The sequence below is a fragment of the Musca autumnalis genome, unplaced genomic scaffold (assembly GCF_047663935.1).
Source record: "Musca autumnalis isolate F117 unplaced genomic scaffold, ASM4766393v1 scaffold_3, whole genome shotgun sequence".
NCBI classification, from domain to species: Eukaryota; Metazoa; Arthropoda; class Insecta; order Diptera; family Muscidae; genus Musca; species Musca autumnalis.
The window spans coordinates 55,956,639-55,978,504 of record NW_027411866.1 but is presented as its reverse complement, the minus strand read 5'-3'; the positions used below and the strand labels follow the sequence as shown (position 1 = coordinate 55,978,504).

Below are 21,866 nucleotides of genomic sequence, written 5' to 3'. Positions count from 1 at the left end.
TAAATAACTTTTTAATTCAGTCCTATATTTATGGCAGCTACTACCAGTTTGTAACTTGTTGCTCCATATCTGTCTGTGGTGGATGGTGGCTGTTCGTGATATTTGTGCTCTTGTTTTTTTTTCTGTTCATTATTTTCAATTAATTGTGTAAACGGTACTTTCAAATGAAACCAGCATCATGTTGATGGCATACTGACATTATATGGCGACTGTTGCATTCCATTCTATATTTTATTTATTATTTTTTCACTTACAATAGGTAATTCGAATATAAAATAAAATCAATTATATTCATGTTTTTAATTTGTAATATTAAACAGAAATTCTAGTCCTTTACCATTCGAACACCAAATTATAGTGAGTTTACATATAACAGCATTGCGTGTACGTCAAATAAGTCCTCATAAAGAATGTTAATCCGGCAAAAAGCTCTAATGTGTATGGCGTTTTAACTGGAATACTTTATTTTGGAAGTTTTTAACTGGTCGTATTTTGAAAATGTGGCTAAACATTATTTTAATGTCTGTTCCAGAACCTGCAAGAATCGAAACATTTTTTATGACATCGAGAAAATAGTAAAAATTAGTAGATTATTGCAATTTGGGAACAGACGTTTAATTTAGACTTTTCACCGGTGTAGCTGACTGGCGGCCTATAACTGAAATAATATATAATTGTTCCACAAACATCCAATACTGGACAAGTGAGACTTCTCTCATATCAATGAGTGCACCCCGATTCATATTAGCTCAATGATATGGGACCTACTGTTTATCGCCGAGTTCGAACGGCGTGTCTAGACTTTATTCTGACAACTGTTTTTGCTTCTTTCCCAAATGTTTTGTTTTCCAATGACATACTTCGTTGACATACATAGAACATAACAAATTGCAATCCGTATTTTATTCACTTTAAAAATTTTGAATATTGCAGTGCAATAACCTCCTACTTCAAATCATCTTCTTAATACGCATTCAAAGAAACTTTCACTTTTCAAAAGAAAAAAAAACTCTTTTGTTTTGCACGTCTGACGCAGTAAGCAGGGCTTCAAAACTCCGATCACCACATCTCGGCTTGCACTTCAAGGTTACCACCGTATATCTGACTGAGCATTTGTGCCACAAGCCAACAACAAATGCTACTGCACTAACGGTATGTCAATTAATGTTAATGCTGCTGCTGCCGCCGCTTTCGACAAAATGTTGTAATGTTGTCTGGCCAGTTATGCCAATCTATTGGCTATTGACCGGTAAAATATGTTGATTTAACTAATACCAGATTTTAAACGGATTTGCCTGGCATGGCAAATTTTGCCATAAACATGCATCATATGGACATACTAGCCACTGTGGAGTGTTTTGCTGATGCTAGTTGCTGCAATAGCCGGTTCTACTATCGGAAAAACATAGCGGTTGAAACGGCAAAACTTGTTCTCAAATATCCGTTTGTTTATTGCTGCTGATTGATTATAGTCGTCTCTCTAAGATGCCAATTCTCTATTTGCAAACGTTCGTATAAAGAGAAAAACAGATTATGTTGCTCTCTTTCTTTCGGCCAACTTGATCTGAAGATCTTATTATTTTATTTCCACAAAATTAATGTAAATTATAAAATTATTATTAGATCTGCCGTTATAAATCCATTTTAATATAAAACGTGTTTACAGATGTGCATTTTCTGACTTCTTTATTTCTTGACTGTCATTGTATGGTATCCAGAACAGTGGAGTAGTAGTTCTGTAGAGCTTCTTAGTAACATATTTGTAATCCATTTCATCTATGGTGGAATCCAAACAAAGTAAAAAGAACTGAAACCAAAAGATTCTCATACATAAATGTCATTGTCATCATTCTCCCCAATCACATTCTAATTCATGCTTAAACCTGTAAGCAGGCAGGCTGGCAGGCAGTCACCTTAAGCCGGTGAGAGTCGACGAGTGGCGAAACTGCTTCTTTGTCGTCAACTTGTTGTGTGTGAGATGATGATGTTTGACCATAAAAAAAACACAATTTAAATTACATTTACAGTTTGCTGCGTGCCTGCTGGATGGCTGCCTGACAGCTTTTATTCAGAGTTCCTAATTTTCCATCATTATTCCGAGTGTTAAGTATGGCCACTACTGAGTCAGTCTGCCTTTTCAGTTAAGTTTTTCTTTTAATGAGGCTGCATTTTTTGTGGCTCTTGAATGGTAAGCGAAGTGGATGTTTGTATGCTATACTTTCAAGTTATGGTGTATTTGTTTCATCCTCAATTCTTTCAATAACGATTCCCCATTGACCAAAACAGTCAATTCACTCTAGATTTGTATGGAAATTTCCGACATTTTTGGAAAGGGGAAATCTCTGAAAAACAAAAAAAAACAAATAAAATAAAATGAAACAAAAGAAGTTTTTTTGAGTACGTTTTCTTACACACAGTAAATGTTTCCGGTTAACTGGTAGTTTTTTATTTGCATATGAAATGTTCAAATACCCATCTTCATAATATAGATATGGGAACCACAGGAGTCTATAAATATATTTTATATATATTTTATTTAAAATAATATAGGTACTTTTCAATTTTCGCAAATACGATATAGCTCAGCAAAATAACTCATTCCAATTACTCGCCTATGAGGAAATACAGTCCGCCAATTTTTAAGTAAAAATTCTTTACAATCTCGTATCTCTGTATCATATTTTGTCCACTTTTTACCTTAGATTAGATAAAATCATAGTTATAAGGTGATTCGATAAATTTTTAAAAATTTTCTATATAAGCTTTTTTGACAATCATTATTATTATTATTATTATTATTATTAATATAATATATATGGAATAAAAGTTATTATAGTCAATAATAGGCAAAATGTCATTCATTTGTGCAACGGGAAATAATTTTTAACATTTTTTGTTATTTCATAGTATTTTTCAAAAAAAAAAAAAACAAGTAAGAAAAGCGTTAAGTTCGGCCGGGCCGAACTTTTTATACCCTCCACCACAAACTTCAGCCATTTCGGTGGATTAATGTGGCCACAACCTTCAAAATACCGAAAATCGGAAGTTACCGTTCTATGGGGGCTATATGATGGGAGGGAAGTTTTATATCCCCCACGAAGACTAAATACCACATTTCAGCCATCTCGGTGTGATAATGAGGCCAAAACCTTCAAAATACCGAAAATCGGGAGATATCGTCCTATGGGGGCTATATCAAAACGTGGCCCTATATAAACATTTTATTGTCGAAATGCTTCTTAGCCTCTGGAAACACAAAATACAAAGTTGCAACCGATTCTGTTGTCAAATGGGACTAATACATTCAAAATATATTAAAATGACGCGTACTTTATATGGGGCGTTATATGGGGGCTATACCAAAACGTGGACCTATATAAACCAACTTTGGTAGGAATGTTTTTTGGCCTCTGTAGACACAAAATACCAAATTACAACCAATTCGGTGGTGAAATAGGACAAATATCTTAAAAATTCCTTAAAACGACGACGCGTCACGCGTCATTTTGTATGGGGGCTATACGAAAGCGTGGACCTACAGTGTTGTGCATATCAAAAGCAACAAATCTAGGATTTTGCAGTAATCCAATTTTTGGATCCGTTACAATTTTTAAAAATGTTATATATTGTGGCCAGTTGTTCTTTATTATGTACAGAGAGCTTCCAACAAGTTGTTTTTGTACTTTGTCGTTGGATGGGATAACAACAACAATAATATTGGCTGATCCTCGAGAACGGGGATTGCAAAACAAAAGCAACAATAGAATATTATTAAAAATTGTAGTGTCATCGGTGTTAATTAACTGTACTTTTGACTTAAATTTGCCTTTTGGGGCATGGTAGTGTCATTTAAGAAAGGATTTGCATTTGTTATCCTAACAGGGTTGCCACTTTCTACAACTTTTCCCATTGTCTGGGGAAAATCTCATAATACCCTCAAATAAAATTTTTTTCCCTCATATAAACATTTAAATTTTAAAATATTCATTCGGAAAGTGGATTAATATCAACGGTTCTTTTGTTTGCCGTGTAATAAAAAGTTAAAAAAATCAAGTATTGGTAAACACAATACATCCCTGTGTAAACCCCTTAAGGCCATCGGCATATTTTGGCGGAAAACGTTGGGGAAACTTTAAAAATAACGCTAATAGGAACTTCCAAGAATTAGTTGGGGCTCTTATTTCCGATATATGACCTAGAGTACTTCGCAGAAGAAGTTTTGAAAACAATTTGAAAAGTTATACACTGGCCAAGAAACCATTGACATACCCAAAGGAAGACAATTTATGAAACACTGATAGAAAATGCAATGTTTTATATGGTTTAAGCGACCCAATAAGATTTTTTTTATTTTATTTTCAATAAATTATATTAAAATCAAAATTTAATAACAAAAAATATAAAAAACCTGTATTATTTACCCATATGAGGATATTTTACTCACTGTTGGTTGAAACAATGGGTTCTTGACCGTTATGTTGTTTGAGTTGGCAGCTGTATAACTTCTCAAATTGGTTTCAAAACTTCCTCTGCAAAATACTCTGGGCCATGTATCGGAAATAAGAGCCCCAACTAATACTTGGGTGTTTCTATTCGCATTATTTTTAAAGTTTCCCCAACGTTTCTAGCCACAATGTGCCAATGGCCTCAAGGGGTTTACACCAGGATGTATCGTATTTACCACTATTCGGTTGTTTAACTTTTTTATTATGCGGCAAACAAAAGAACGGTTGATATTAATCCACTTTCCGAATGAATATTTTAAAATTTAAATGTTTATATGAGGGAAAACATTTTTTATTTGAGGGTATTATGAGATTTTCCCCAGACAATGAGAAAAGTGGTAGAAAGTGGCAACCCTGTTAGGATATCAAATGCAAATCCTTTCTAAAATGACACTACCATGCCCCAAAAGGCAAATTTAAGTCAAAAGTACAGTTAATTAACACCGATGACTCTACAATTTGTAATAATATTCTATTGTTGCTATTGTTTTGCAATCCCCGTTCTCGAGGATCAGCCAATATTATTGTTGTTGTTATCCCATCCAACGACAAAGTACAGAAACAACTTATTAGAAGCTCTCTGTACATAATAAAGAAGAACTGGCCACAATATATTACATTTTTAAAAGTTGTAACGGATCTAAAAATTGAATTACTGCAAAATCCTAGATTTGTTGCTTTTGATATGCACAACACTGTACATAGCCCACTTTCAATACCAAAAGTCCTACGTACAAATAATAGATTTTCCCAAAATTTCATCCACCTACGTCAATCCGTTCGGACGCTAGAGTGATTTCCACAGACGGACAGACAGACAGACGGACGGACAGACGGACGGACATGGCTATATCGATGTAGAATTGCACGCTGATTAAGAATATATATAGTTTGTGGGGTCTACAATTATTATTTCGAGTAGTTACAAACGTAGTGACAAACTTAATATACCCCCATCCTATGGTGGAGGGTATAAAAAAAATCAAAGCCGTTTGTGGGTGGCCTTTTTATACTTAATTAGTAATAATTAATTCTTGCTAAAGTAAATCATCAAAAAGTCATTACCCTAATGTATATACGAAGACTTCGTTCTTTACGCCATCTACAGTCAAATTTATCGATGCCTAAATTATTACGAATATAGACAAAACATGTCCTTACATTTATCGATTTTAAACCCAAGATGTCATATTCCAGAATTCGAAATTATTGTTTAAATTCGATGATGATTTTTAAGAGCTTTAGAGTCAATATCTCAGGAAGTACACATTACTGTTGTAATCAGGAGTCCAAAGGGCCGAGCATTTATAGTATATCTTCTAACTTGATCTATGTTAGACTAAAAAATGTTCGTGTTACCCCTCTTGTGAGCATAGGGCTTCCACTAAGAATAAACGATTAGGCCATCCATAGTTGGTACCCCTACATTTATATAAACAATTTTGAAATTTTCTGAACCAAAATAGTCTATCTCCGAACTTGATCTAGTAGACTTTTTGATTTTTCTACTTTTTTACTTTCAACTAAAAAATCGACTTTTCGATTTTTTACCTTAAGTCGATGTTTCGAATGCCTTAGTTAAACGAGTCATTCCATTGAACTAGTTCGTTCGTGAAAGATGCAATACTACTATATACAGTATGTAAAATTCATATTCGACACCTCTCAAAAATGTGTAAAATCGTTATTTATAGCATGTATGGCAGACACAAGTGCATTTATTTATTGGATAGGGAATATTTAAGAATAATTTACATGAAACAAAAATATATTTTAACTAGTTTCATCATATAAGTGTAGATGGCGTACAGAGTACAGATACTTCCTCTGATATTCAGAAACATACACTTTAGTAGAGTTTATGCTAAAGATTTTGTAAAAATTGAAGTGACAGTACAAAAGTACATTTTCTATAGAACTTACAAATATTGTTCGAATATGAGTTTTCCATACTGTATGGTACATTTGGTACATTAATATTATTTTGAAGATAAAATTTAATTAATGTTTTTGTTGTTCACAACTATCACATATTTATTATTTGTAGACTGTGCGTGCGATTTTGTCTTTAGATGAGTAAATTATTTACAATTGTCGTTTTCATTGTTGTCATTATTGTTGTTTATGAGATTTAACCATAAACGATAATAAGAAACAATTACTCGATGTAGGTTTGTTACTTGTTATGAATCTCATTGGGTGCTCGCTCAGTCATACAGAACGTCAATGTCAGTCAAAACAAAAGAAATGCCAGCAAAAACCAACAACCAACACCGCAAAAAATAGCAGCAACAAAAAATATGCGGCTTTTGCATCGATGGCGTGTGCGCTCACGCGCTTCTTATATACAAATATGACACCAACCGACACAGTTACTGCAACTGACATCTACCACAAAAACAAACAGTGAAATCCATGTTAATAAAAAACAGGGGTGCTAGAGGAGATTTTGACGTCTTAACATTTTGTTGACACGAAAGAAAAGACTGTTTATGAATTATAACGGAGAGTCTTGATCCGATCATTATGATCTCTCTCATTTTCATTGAAGCACAGTGATTTACATAAATTTCATACATCAATGTAAAAAATCATATTTTAAAACTCAAAGTTTGATCGATGCCTTTTTACGGAAGTACTCGTAATATCACAATTTAAACCAAAATATTAGTATTCTTGGTATAACATTTTCCTCTGCTGAACTGAATTTCATACATATCGTTCAATCACCAATTGTTTTTTTTTTCTGCAGATTCTTTTAAAAAACGCAGGGTGTTATAACGGGGGTTATTCGAAATGAAAACTCCCCGTGAGTTTTCTCACTTTCTCATTTAAGTTGAAACGACGGAGAGACAAAACCCACGGGGAGTATTCATTTGGAATAAACTTAGTTCATATTTAGAAGTATTGCACTCCACATCATGCATGTTCTGGCTTAGAATATTAGGGATGGTATCCTAAATGTCCCCCAACGAGAGATGAACGGTGTAATTAATTATCTTATTTCAGGTTCGACAATTTTTTATCTCGATTTTTTGTTAGGACACTCTGAATAAATGGCCAAACATCTATTTTTTATAAACACTGTGTCGATGGCTACCTATGTATGTTGGTGGATACCTAATCATCATGAGTGTTGCATCTCTTTTGCCCATTTTTTTAATTATGTTGCTGCTCCAGGAACAACGGAATAGGTTGTAAATTTGCAAAATAAGATTTGTGTGTAGTAGGTAAGATGTGTGGTGATACCAGCCAAGCCATCACAGCATCTGTAGTAATGTCGAAGGGAGCAACGTACCCGTCGTATGCTGGCTGCTGGTTCATAATGCAGTTATTTGCTTATACGTAACCGTATAAGCCAAATGGGGACAAAACCGCTTTTAAACCAGTTCACACACAGAGCACAAAGATCTGTTATTTTTGTTTTCTTCTCTCAATGTTGCACTGCAAGCAACAACTGCAGCATGGGTTTCTTTTATGTAGTTCGACAATAGACTGCTGCTGCGGCTCCGGCTAATAGGAAAAGCCATGCTAGAGACAAACTGCCTGACATATGATTGCGTACCTGAGTAGATACATTCATGAATACAACTTTGCTATTGTTTTTCTTGATGCTGGTAGTGGTAGTGTAGACGTTATTGTTGTTACAAAAATATTACCACGTCTGATTGCGAATAAATGATCGAAGAATGTTATTTATGTAAATTATTTTATTATTGTCTTTCATTTCATAATAATTAAACAATTCTACAAACTTTATATTAACCACACCATGAGGTCTCTACTTCAAATGAACCCATAAACCAAGTCCGAATATTGCATTTTTGGATTGGACATTTCCATTTGATTGCCTCAAAGTACTCAATGCGTGATAGCTGATTTACTAAACATAGATATGTATACCTATTTAGACAAGAAACAGCATAACACTCTAGATTTGATCCTATGTGGATGTGTAACTTTGGTATCCTAGCGGACTCACACGCAAGATCGACAATGCAATTATCTTAGTTTTATTATTTTTGCCTTATTAAGCCGAAGGTCATTTTATAGTGAATTTTTTAATGAATTCTCTTTCGAGCTGAGCTGTATGACCTTAATTAACTACCCGTGAAACATAGCATAATTGGATTGGTTGAATGTGTAGGACTTTGGTAGACTTCTAATTTTCTGCTGTACATATATCTTCTTTGAGCTTGAGGTAGTTGTTATATATTCCTTTATTTCATATTTTCCCCTATATTTCTTAAAAATTGGTGTAGTTTCACTGAATATTTCACGGGAATTCTTTTAGTTCTTAAGAAATACTCGACTGTTAATTAAATACCGAATTATCACGAATTTATAAATATCTTAGTTACTTATTTATACATAGCAGCGGTTGAACAGTCGAAACTTCTCTATAACGTAGGTGCTGGCGACGTTATAGTGTACGTGGTGGCTATGACCATCTTAGCCTCAATTAGTATGTTACAATACCGTTTGGCTGTATGTGTAATGACATTCCTCATTCCTCTATATTTAAAAGAAAATAGAATTTTACAAAGTTTACATTTTCTAATTGAATTTCCATTTGTTTTTCTCCATTGCAGACCTTTACAGCATGGTGCAACAGTCATTTACGCAAGGCCGGTACCGGTATCGATAATATTGAAGATGATTTCCGCAATGGCTTGAAATTGATGTTGTTGCTTGAAGTTATTTCTGGTGAAACTTTGCCCAAGCCCGATCGCGGTAAAATGCGTTTCCACAAAATTGCCAATGTCAACAAGGCTTTGGATTTCATTGCCTCCAAGGGTGTTCACTTGGTATCGATTGGTGCTGAAGAAATTGTCGACGGCAATTTGAAAATGACCCTCGGTATGATCTGGACCATTATTTTGAGATTTGCCATCCAAGATATCTCCGTTGAAGAGATGACCGCCAAGGAGGGCTTGTTGTTGTGGTGCCAACGCAAAACCGCCCCCTACAAGAATGTCAATGTACAGAACTTCCATCTTTCATTCAAGGTAAGTTGTGTAGCAAACAAACATTAAAAACACTTTTGAATATTCACCATTTTTTTATATAGGACGGTTTAGCCTTCTGCGCTTTAATTCATCGCCACAGGCCCGACTTGATTGATTATTCCAAACTCTCCAAAGACAATCCATTGGAAAATCTCAACACTGCCTTCGATGTTGCTGAGAAGTATCTCGATATTCCCAGAATGTTGGATCCTGATGGTAAGCGATGACACTTCAATGTAATTCTCAAAACAAAAAGTAGTTTGGCTAAAAATAGAATCTACATTCCGTATATGATTTGAGATTTAGTTTTCTTTTTAGAGAAACATCTTAGTTTAATTTTTAAACAATCACTTATTTTACTTTGTTTTCATTTATATTTTTTCTTTTGATTTATGACACCGCCTATTCATAATTTAATTCCCACTTCAAACAAACAAAACCAAAAATGAAATAAAATTTTGTTTTGGTGATAATAATGGTGGTGGTGCAACTGATATCTTCACATAACTTCTAATAGATTTGATCAACACTCCCAAGCCGGATGAACGTGCCATCATGACATATGTGTCTTGCTACTACCATGCCTTCCAAGGAGCCCAACAGGTTGGAAATATGACGCATGTTCCCGAACCCACAAGACAATACACCTACGTCCCGAATTACAATGTGATTAACCTTCACAATCAATACACTTGATACATTATTTCGTTTTTTTTTTTTTGGTTTCTATTACAGTTTGTTTTTTGGAAAAAATTGAAAAAAAATTAAGAATCCTTTAGCATTTCTAAATAACACCAATAACAGTAAAATGATATGACTTGAATAGCGAATGTTTAAGCGCCACAAAATGCCGCCGTAATCTCTAAAAGATCTATGCAGATCTATAGCGCTCCAAATGCCTACACATATGTACATATATACTCACTCAAAGTATATATACATATATGTGTCTTAACCGACTACTACTGACGTTTGTGTCGGTGTTGTGATTAAACCCCAGAACCACAAATTATAGATGTTGTTGTAGTCTATGGACAGAGGAAAATAAGTCTCATCCATATGCACATATGGCTGCTATTTTTGACGCTAAATCAATAGCAATTTTAATAGCAATATTATGCGAAAAGTTGTATTTATTTTAACAAATTCTAATTCGCCAAAATCGAAACAATGCAAAGCAAAGACTGGAAATTTTGTAAAAGTCTGCTTTATGAATCTATCTAAACTCTTCTTTCTATCTTTCATATTTCATAAATTCTCTAATTCTCATAATTATCGAAATTAATTCAACCTCATTCTCTATATTCGTGAAATATTCTCTTTCGTTTTAAACGAAGTGTTTGAATGCAGTTCTTAGATGGCATAGAAAGTTTTGAGCCACACAATGTTTCACAAAATTTCTTTCGAAATTACAAGTTTTTGTTTTATTAAATGGGCAATATGTTTATACTTAACTTTAAAATAAAACACGTTTTAAATCATTGCTATTTCATATAAAATATAAAAATGTAATTTCAAAGTGCAATTGTATCAAAATCATTCTTTTATAGAACAGAATAATATGTCTACATCAATGGTGTGCACGGCCATCCACTGGTGGTTTCTGTAAAATACTCTTAATTTAATTAATTCAACAACACTTGGGCGTTTAAGTATTTTTTGTAATAATTCTTTAAGAATTCATTTGTAGCACGAATTTAGGTAACATTAGTGCTTAAAAATGTTTAAATATGTAATGAAACAACAAGAAAAATTAAATATTAATTCTCCCTTAAATTTTCTCTTTTCCTATTTTGCTCACCATTGGTCTACATATACATAAGTTTCAGACGTATTCTCTTAAAGTATGATTGATTGTAATTTGTAAGAAACATTTAAAAAAAGCTTGTGAATTTCAAACGTAAACGTGGTAGGCAAATTTCCAAAAGACAAATTTTAATTACATAAATCCATTTGTACATTGAAGTCATTTTATATTTTTCTAAAAGTAAACAAAAAAGCAAAGGTGCTGGTTTTACTACTGTGTTGCAAATTAGTGTAATGTACCAAAATGATTATGAATACGTCATTCAAAAATTTTAATTTTGGACGAAAAATAAAATCGTTGAATATTTAAAAGAGGGTAACAGGTGAACTTTCTTGGCAGTGTCAGGTACAGGTCATTTCATCATTGCAGGAAAATTGCAGAGCCAGTAATGATCCATTGTTCAAGAATTATGTTCGCGTCTTTGTCGAATATATTAGACATTTTTTGGACAAAACTAATTTGCGACGATGACATGTTTAAAGAACATTTAAGCACAAAGATAAGGCGACTTGTGCCAAGGCAACAGTTTTTATTTCCTACAATATCACAGTGCACTGGTATCAGATAGTATCGCATAATTTTTGTAGCCTTTTGAAGACCAATCTACATTCCTAAATGGTAAAAGTTTTAATGATGAAATATTTGATGCTTTAAAACTGATATTTGTCACGGTCCTTTAAAAAACCTAAAAACATAAAAATTTCAGAGAGTTTCTAATTTTTTAAACAATTAGTATCGAAGGTATATTTAGTTTTTCCCCGTTTGCATTGCATTGAAATAATCGTTTGCGTCTGTATTCTTGATCAGGGCAAAATTCTTAGTCGATATAGTCGTCATCCGTCCGTCTTTTGTAGCCACTCTACCGTCTAAACAAATTGAGATTGGACTCTTAAATTTCAGTTGCATCTTTTGATTGCATTCAGATCAAATTCGAAGATGCGGGTTTTGTGTATATTATGGCCCATAAACCGCATTGTTTTGAATTCATTTGCAACATTTCTGACCTAATTAGGTGTAATCTGGTATTTGGGGGTTGTCAGTGAACACCAAAAATTGTGGAAATATTTCTACGTTTTGGTATAGGCCCCATACAAGAGTACCAGCCGATTTATGGCATTTACATGTTTTAATTGCATTTTCCGACAGAATTAGCTGTCATTTGGGATTCCCATGCCAACCAATAATAACGGTACAATAGGTTTTAAGTATTCATAAAAAAGTTCGGAAAAAGAAAATTTAACCAAAATTAGATAGACAAGTCAATAGAATCACAGCTGCGTTTCACATATGTATGTACATATATGTTTGTATATGCACATATGTATATCATAATTTTAAATTACAAACTATTTTTGCAATACAGTTGTATGCCAAAACCCATGTTAGCCGCAGAAGGCAGGCATTTCATTTAATAAAATATCAAAATCCAAAACAAAAACAAAAAACAACACTGAAATTACCAAAAAAATGTTCTTGCGCTTACAGTTTATTAACAATTTGTATAGATTTGTGTGTTGTTTTTGTAATAAGTGTTTTTGTACTACAAATCTCTGAACTTAAAAAAAAAGTCTTATATTGCGACTTGATCGATGACAAGTACAAAAATACAACTAGCTTAATTTCCATGCTCATTGTCATACCAAAAAAACAACTCTCATTATAAAATTTCTATCCCCAACTTTCCATTAACAAAATTCGTTGCCACTAAAGATTGATCTCGCCGCTGTTCCAGCTGTTGTAACTGACTACTTGCGCCATTGTTGCATGTATAAATAATAACTATTATTATTTTAGTTTTATTTATTGTTTTTAATAATTAATTTGCATGATTTATTTATTATTGTTTGTCTTGTTTATTTATTGACAAATTAACAACAAATTTCTATATGTCTTGTTTTTGTTGCTTTTTTCTTTTTTCTACTTTTATGCAAATCCTTAATCCACAGACCTACAGAATACCGCATTGCCAGATGAAAGGGCAGTCATGACATATGTCTCCTCATATTATCATTGCTTCAGTGGTGCCCAAAAGGTTAGTTTAAAGTATCTATCAAAGAACAAATGTTAGTAAACTGATAACAGGACACAGTGATATTGAGATGTCAACAGGATACATTAGGCTTATACTGTAATAAGACATTCCATTGGAAAATGTATGGAAGTTCGTACATATAATAGAACGTTTTAATTTATATTTCGTAGGGTCACTTACGAGGTATGCATTTATAAGACTAGTTGATTTCTGATACTAATAACAAATATTAAGAGATTGAAACTACATATTAGAATTTAGGTTGATACCAGTGTAGAGTACAATTCTTCTTAATTATGTATTAATTTGTAGTCATAGAATTTTTTACTTTTATACTTTACATGGAGTGAAGTTCTTATTTCTAACATTTTGTTTTTCACAAACATCCAAAAAGGGACAAGGGATACTTCTCTCATATCAATGAGTGCAGCTCGATTTACATTAGCTCAATGATAAGGAAACTATTGTTTATCGTCGAGTCCGAACGGCGTATCTTAAGAGAAGTATTCTAATGTAATTCGGCTCAATGTCAATTTTGTTACTTTAAATTTGAAAAACAACAGCATAAGCTTGAGCAAATGTGGACCAAGTCCACCCAGAATTCCCCTCTTCTTCCTCCGTCTAAAGTCCACAATTTAAGTAAATGAGATATAACAGATTGAGATTTCATTTCAAAACATGTTAAGTTTTTTTAATTATTAAAAATTTTTAGTAAATGAGCGATATAATCTTCGATAACAATTTTAATATAGCTTTATGTCCTTATGACTGTTTTGTACTTAAAGCAAGCAGTCCAAAGCTGCATACTAGAGTAATCTAGGTTAGAAAGCTTAAGCATAAGAAAAAAAGAACTAATGCCGCCATTTATTTCTTTCGCAATTGCAATAATATTCCTCGGAATGTTGTTCTAATAACCAACGTTATTAACGAATTAATCTAAATTGTTCCATATTGTTTTTGATGTTTATTTGTAATGTTGTTATTGTTTTTCGTTTTTTTTTTTCGTGTGTCCTTTGGACATTTATCCATTCAAGAAATTTCTAATGTTAATATTTTTTCTTTGTCTAATCAGGCTGAAACAGCTGCTAACCGTATTTGCAAAGTTTTGAAGGTCAACCAAGAGAATGAACGTCTCATGGAAGAGTATGAACGTTTGGCTAGTGATGTAAGTTGCTCACTTTGGCAATCCTTATCACATCCTAAACATAACATTGTTTTTTTTTTTTTTTGAAACTTTAGCTTTTGGAATGGATTCGCCGCACCATGCCCTGGTTGAATTCTCGTCAAGCTGACAATTCATTGGCTGGTGTTCAAAAGAAATTGGAAGAATACCGTACCTACCGCCGCAAGCACAAGCCACCACGTGTCGAACAAAAGGCTAAGCTCGAAACCAACTTTAACACATTGCAAACGAAATTGCGTCTCTCCAACCGTCCAGCTTACTTGCCCACCGAAGGCAAAACTGTTGCCGATATCTCGAATGCCTGGAAGGGTTTGGAACTCTCCGAAAAGGCCTTCGAAGAATGGCTTTTGGCCGAGACCATGCGTTTGGAACGCTTGGAACATTTGGCCCAAAAATTCAAAATCAAGGCCGATGCTCACGAAGACTGGACTCGTGGCAAGGAAGAGATGTTGCAATCTCAAGATTACCGTCAATGCAAATTGAACGAATTGAAGGCTTTGAAGAAGAAGCACGAAGCTTTCGAATCCGATTTGGCCGCCCACCAGGATCGTGTTGAGCAAATTGCTGCCATTGCTCAAGAATTGAAGTAAGTACACTTAACCCAAAAAAGAAACTCATATTATAGGTATTCCTATTAACAAATAATCCCTTTGTTTTATCGTTTCTTTATAAATCAAATTAAAAAATAACATGCCAACGTCATTGTTGGAAATTATGGAAATATTAGTGTGAGGTTCGCTGTAGTATTTAAACATTTACAAAACATTTCTCATTCGTTACACATAATCATAAATAACACCTGTAGAATTCCATAATTTAGAATAAGACATTGCTTCGTCTGACTGAATCAGAAAAAAAATCATCAACAGGATGAATAGTAGGATTATAACTTTTTTGCTAATATCAGAATGTAAATATGGACTAATTTCTATATACAGTGCCCGAAATAAACATAGGTTCATATGTAAATTTTCATTTTTTTCATAATTGCGATGACTTTTATAGGATTTTATAATTTTGTTTTATGGAGTAGGACACTCCCCATGATATTAATATATAAATTATTTGATTTTCCGACAAAATAAAAATTTGTACAATTTTAAAATTTTTTCCCTTATTTTTGGTGCCAAATAATGATAGGTTCAGGGCAATTATTGGGGATTTGCAGGTATAAATTTGAGGAAAACTTTTTACAAGTCGTTGTTTTTTTAGATCGCCGATGTCCAACGAGTAATTTAGTTTAGATGTTGTCCGCGAATTATTTTCAAAATGCAGATTTGTTCAACACTTTAAAGCAGTTTTTAATATACAAATTTTTAACGTGGGAGAGGAGGTTGTCGGAGGCAAGGATCATTTCAAATTGCATGAAAAGAGTAACAATCAAACAACTAAATCCAATTTTTTAAAAAGTTTCATAAATTGGGCGCAAATTTCAACGTCAAAAAAGTCTGGAGGGTTCTTTAACGCCACTTTGACGGCAAGAATCACTTATTTTTCCCATTTATTGCAGTTAAAATAATTTTGCATCTCAAAACAACAGTCAACTTGATCTTCAGGTATAGAAAATTCGAGGTAAACAAACGTTAGTAAGCTCGAATCGACCAAGGAAGAATACAAAAATTGCCAAGTAAAACTGCAACCGAGCCCAAAAACGAAAACCGCCAGATTTCGACTAAAAATTCTATGAACTCTCATGCAAAATGGCTAGGATTGATTTTTTTAATACTCAAAAAATTTCCCATCCATTTTTCATAAGCATTTTTACCTAAACCTACGTCTGTTCTTCTTCAGGCTCGATTGCTGTTTTCCTTAGCAATTTTTGTATTATTCCTAGGTCGATTTTAGCTTACTAACGTTTGTTTACATCGCATTTTCGATACCGGAAGATCACGTTGGCGGTTGTTTTGAGATGCAAAATTATTTTAACTCCAATAAATGGGAAAAATAAGCGATTCTTGCCGTCAAAGTGTTGTTGGAGAACCCTTCAGACTTTTTTGACGTTCAAATTTTGCGCCCAATTTATGCAACTTTTTAAAAAAAAATTGGATTTAGTTGTTTGATTGTTACTCTTCATGCAATTTGAAATGATCCTTGCCTCTGACAACCACAGATTAAAAATTTGTTTCTTGAAAACTGCTTTAAAGTGTTGAACAAATCTGCATTTTGAAAATAATTCGGAGACAACTTCTAAACTAAATTACTCGTTGGACATCGGCGATCTAAAAAAACAACGATTTGTAAAAAGTTTTCCTCAAATTTATAGGTGTAAATCCGCAAAAATTGCCCTGAACCTATCATTATTTCGCACCTAAAATAAGAAAAAAATATTTTAAATTTTTATTTTGTCGCAAAACCAAATAACTGATATATTGACATCATGGGGAATGCCCAACTCCAAAATACAAAATTATAAAATTCTATAAAAGTCATCTGAATTATGAAAAAATTACAAATTTACATGTGAACCTATGTTTATTTCGGGCACTGTATGTACGGTATTAATGCAAATAGATTAAATGTGTGTCTATGTGTAAAATGCTCATTTGATATAAAACCGATCTATCATCACTAGTAGTCTGCTAATGATTTGCTTTCTGTTTGGATACACCTAAATTTTACCCACATACATATCTTCAGTTGACAGTTAATGAAAAGAGATCCGTTTAAATCGATGCCTTTTTAAATCGTTTCCAAAAGTTTGCCTTTTGATTTTAGTTCAAATCGCTCCGCGTTATTTTGAGTCAAGCCTGGTTAGCCTTTTAGATTCTCTCTGATTCGTTGTGTCTTGGATATGATTCCAGTACAAGAATATTACATTTGCATTCTCAACTTCAATTAAACAAATAACTAGTCGAAAAACTACATTTACACAACCTCATGTCATTCTAATACATAGATAAATCCAAAATATGGAACAGATTTAAACATGATTCTCTATTTTTTTTTTTTTTTTGTCAAGCTCTTTGGAATACCACGATTGCGTCTCAGTCAATGCCCGCTGCCAACGCATCTGTGACCAATGGGATCGCTTGGGTGCCTTGACTCAACGTCGCCGCACTGCTTTGGACGAAGCTGAACGCATTTTGGAGAAAATCGACATTTTGCATCTCGAATTCGCTAAGCGTGCTGCTCCCTTCAACAATTGGTTGGACGGTACCCGCGAAGATCTTGTTGATATGTTCATTGTTCACACCATGGAAGAAATCCAAGGTCTTATTCAAGCTCACGATCAATTCAAGGCTACATTGGGTGAAGCCGATAAGGAATTCAATTTGATTGTCAACTTGGTTCGTGAAGTTGAATCTATTGTCAAGCAATACCAAATTCCTGGTGGTTTGGAGAACCCCTACACCAATATCACCGCCAACGATATGACTCGCAAGTGGAGCGATGTCCGTCAATTGGTGCCACAACGTGACCAAACCTTGGCCAATGAATTGCGTAAACAACAAAACAACGAAATGTTGCGCAGACAATTTGCCGAAAAGGCCAATATTGTTGGTCCTTGGATTGAACGTCAAATGGATGCCGTTACAGCCATCGGTATGGGTCTTCAAGGTTCCTTGGAGGATCAATTGCATCGTCTCAAGGAATACGAACAAGCCGTCTATGCCTACAAACCCAATATTGAGGAATTGGAGAAGATCCATCAAGCCGTCCAAGAATCGATGATCTTCGAAAACCGTTACACCAACTACACAATGGAGACATTGCGCGTTGGCTGGGAACAATTGTTGACCTCAATTAACCGCAACATTAACGAAGTTGAAAACCAAATTCTGACCCGTGACTCCAAGGGTATCAGCCAAGAGCAATTGAACGAATTCCGTTCCAGCTTCAATCACTTCGACAAGAACCGTACCGGTCGCTTGACTCCAGAAGAATTCAAATCCTGCCTTGTCTCCTTGGGCTATTCCATTGGCAAGGACCGTCAAGGCGAAATGGACTTCCAACGCATCTTGGCTGTTGTAGATCCCAACTCCACCGGATACGTGCACTTTGATGCCTTCCTCGACTTCATGACACGCGAGAGCACAGACACCGACACTGCCGAACAAGTAATTGATTCATTCAGAATCTTGGCAGCCGACAAGGTAAACTAATCCACTGCTAACTTAAGGTGCATGATTTTCATTTGTATATTTTCTTTTAGCCATATATCTTGCCCGATGAATTGCGTCGTGAATTGCCCCCAGATCAAGCTGAATACTGTATCCAACGCATGCCACCATACAAGGGCCCCAACGCTGTTCCCGGCGCCCTCGACTACATGTCCTTCAGTACAGCTTTGTACGGTGAAACCGATTTGTAAATCAACTGAGCTCATGTGCCACACAAACAATTTTAGTTCTGTAACCTACATAAACAACAACTCGTCTATATTAAATGATTTTTTTAAGTAACCAAAATTAGAGTGAGAGATTATCAACCACATAGATCGGCTAAATAAAATCTACAAAAACAAAAACATGATTCAAATACGTTTTAAGTTAATCAATCTAAAAAAATCGTTGAATGTTTCTGTTTCGTACTAACCCGCCCGCCCGCTCTACTGTATAACTACAAAAAATAAAAGAGATTGAGATTAACTAACCCACCACACCACATCAATGCAATTAACAATTACAATCATGCAAAATACACACACACCCACATGCATATACGCCAAGCTTGTTATCCCCACCATAGAATTGTGCAGAATCTCCAGGACGTATGTAAAACGGATCCCTATATATCACGTACATATCACATAAGGGAGAGAGATAATAAAGAAGAGAGACAGAGGCGATATATGAAAACATTCGCATCCTCCAAACAATGATTCAACTTTAAAAAGATTGTGTTGACTTCGTGGATCCCTCCATATGTGTGGGGTCCAAATCAAAGAAGCTGGGCAGATGTAATCGGCAAATGGATTGTTGGATTCATTGTCACCAATCATCATAGCAGAGACGAACACCTACACAACGGATAAATGATTACAAATATCACCACATTTTTATGATCACAGTTCATCTGAGATGAATAGATTGTAATGTAATTGAATATAAAAAGTACATACATACATATTTTTGATATTTTTAGTTTTATTTTTGTTTTATTATATTTTTGTTAATTTAATTATTAATTTATTCTATTTTTATTGTTCGCCCCCGCCCCCATATAATTTTGATTGATTCGATTTCGTTTCTAATAAACTACAACAACCAATAAATTATTATTATTATTTATAATTTAATTATGTAAACAATTTTTTATATAACAAATAAGGCAAAAAAAAAACAAAAAAAAACAAAAATAACTTGACAAAAAAGAACGTATACATTATTGTAATACTATTTTATTATTATTACTGAATACTATACAATTTTACTATTAAAGAGAGAGTACATTATTTTATTACGAAATAATAACAATAAAATAAAATAAAAATTGATAAAAAATAACAACAATAATCACAACCACCACTCAACTTTATGAAACTACAGTGATGCAAATAAATAAATGCCAAACCTATTAAAAAACATAAACCTAAAAATTGAAATTTCTCAAAACAATCAATCAGACGAAATAAAGTTAAAGGTTCCAAAATGAAAAAAAAAAAACACCATGAGTATGACTGGCTGAAGTGGACATTGTTATTGCCAACAATATAATGTCCAGCCCTAAGTAACTTCCATTCGTGTTTGAAAGTTGTTTTTACAAAGAATTTGTTGTTCTTATGAGTAAAGTTCTAGGCGTGACAAATATTCCTCTGTTAATAAATGAAGTGTATTAGAGGTAGTCGATATAGCAGTCTTTCTTTTCTTCTTTTCTTTATTTGCCAATTCGGTTTTCGAATTATAGGCGACCAAAACAATATTACAAAAAATCATTATTTGCTTAGGATATTATAATTTCACATATTTTTCAGGATCTCTGCAAAGGCATCTCTGTCTCTAGCATCACTTAAAAGTCTTCCAGAATCCAGAATTCCCGTCCATACTTGGATATTTTCTAGCCATATAGTTTCTTTTCTGCCTCTTTCAGCTCTGCCAGCAATAGTTGTCCGTAGTATATTTTGTAGCAATTTGTATTTGGGGTTTCTCATAATTTGTCCTAGGTATGCTGTCTTCCGTCTCTTTATCAAATCGATCAACTCCCTCTCGCAGTGCATTTTTCTCAGGATTTCGGCATTAGGTATGAAATCAGTAGCAGTCTTAATTTTGCTATATAATGGAAGAAAGAGCAAGCAGAACTCGATTCGACTGTCGTAGAAATTTTAGTTTAGTTTTGTTCGAAATCTCTTCCTATGAAATAAAATGCATTATTTAATAAGGTAAGTATCGTGGGTGCTTTGGTGGCAGGAAGAACAACTGCTTGGACTACCAGAAATAATGTATAAAGTCGACTATTCTGGGGCCAAATTACGACATTCGAATCGAACTATGAACACCTATGTGTTTTCCAAATAACATTAAGGGGTCGATTTTGCATTACCTCTAATGCAAAAATGAAAAGCAAAAGCAATTTCAATGAAGCTCAGATAAGGAATATAAAAATTTCCAAAGGGATTTTTATTTATTTATTTTGATTCATTGTGAAGCCAAGCCTATTGGCCTTCAATAATTAATTAATATAAATTTTAAAAATTAAAATAAATAATTAGTTCCGGTCCACACTACACCATTTTCACATGTAATTCTAATAATTTCAGTTGTAATTTGATTATTTCATTTGAAATTCGAAACATTTCACTTGTAATTTGAGAATTCCAATTGAATTTCGAATTATTTCATTTGCAATTTGATAATTCCATTTGAAATTCGAATTATTTCATTTGTAATTTGATTATTTCATTGGTAATTCGAATTATTCTATTTGTAATTCGAATTTTTCCATTTGTAATTTGAATTTTTCTACTTGTAAATCGAAGTTTTTCATTTGGAATTTCAAAAGAAAAAAAATCAAATTACAAATGGAAAAATTCGAATTACAAATGAAAAAATTCAAATTACATATGAAATAATTCGAATTTCAAATGAAAAAATCAAATTACAAATGAAATAATTCGAATTTCAAATGGAATTCTCAAATTACAAATTAAATAATTCGAAATTCAATTGGAATTCTCAAATTACAAGTGAAATGTTTCGAATTACAACTGAAATTATTCGAATTACATGTGAAAATGGTGTACACCTTTTTCAGATGTAATTCGAATTATTTTAATTGTAATTCGAGAATTCTCCCTGGGTGCACACCCGCCTTGCACACATAAGGTCGTGGGTTCGATTCCCGGCCAGGCAACATCAAAATACATTTCAACGGTGGCAAAATACCCCTCAGT

At 33.6% G+C, this 21,866-nt stretch overlaps 1 protein-coding gene across 15 annotated transcripts in view; it reads left to right on the top strand.

Moving 5' to 3' along the window:
- The window catches only part of Actn (alpha actinin), a 106,506-nt gene extending 87,395 nt beyond the window's left edge, over window positions 1–19,111 (top strand). For 5 of the 15 annotated variants that reach the window (XM_073978590.1, XM_073978587.1, XM_073978588.1 and 2 more), the window contains exons 3-9: window positions 9,098–9,514; window positions 9,577–9,730; window positions 13,268–13,353; window positions 14,426–14,518; window positions 14,593–15,122; window positions 17,496–18,630; window positions 18,690–19,111. In XM_073978590.1, coding sequence (XP_073834691.1) covers window positions 9,098–9,514; window positions 9,577–9,730; window positions 13,268–13,353; window positions 14,426–14,518; window positions 14,593–15,122; window positions 17,496–18,630; window positions 18,690–18,848 — 2,574 coding nt within the window. In that variant the 3' untranslated portion in view covers window positions 18,849–19,111. Of the gene's footprint in view, window positions 1–9,097; window positions 9,515–9,576; window positions 9,731–10,031; window positions 10,181–13,267; window positions 13,354–14,425; window positions 14,519–14,592; window positions 15,123–17,495; window positions 18,631–18,689 lie in introns of all 15 variants that reach the window. The other 10 variants (XM_073978585.1, XM_073978583.1, XM_073978580.1 and 7 more) reach the window with 2 other exon arrangements.
- The last annotated feature ends 2,755 nt before the right edge of the window (window positions 19,112–21,866 follow it).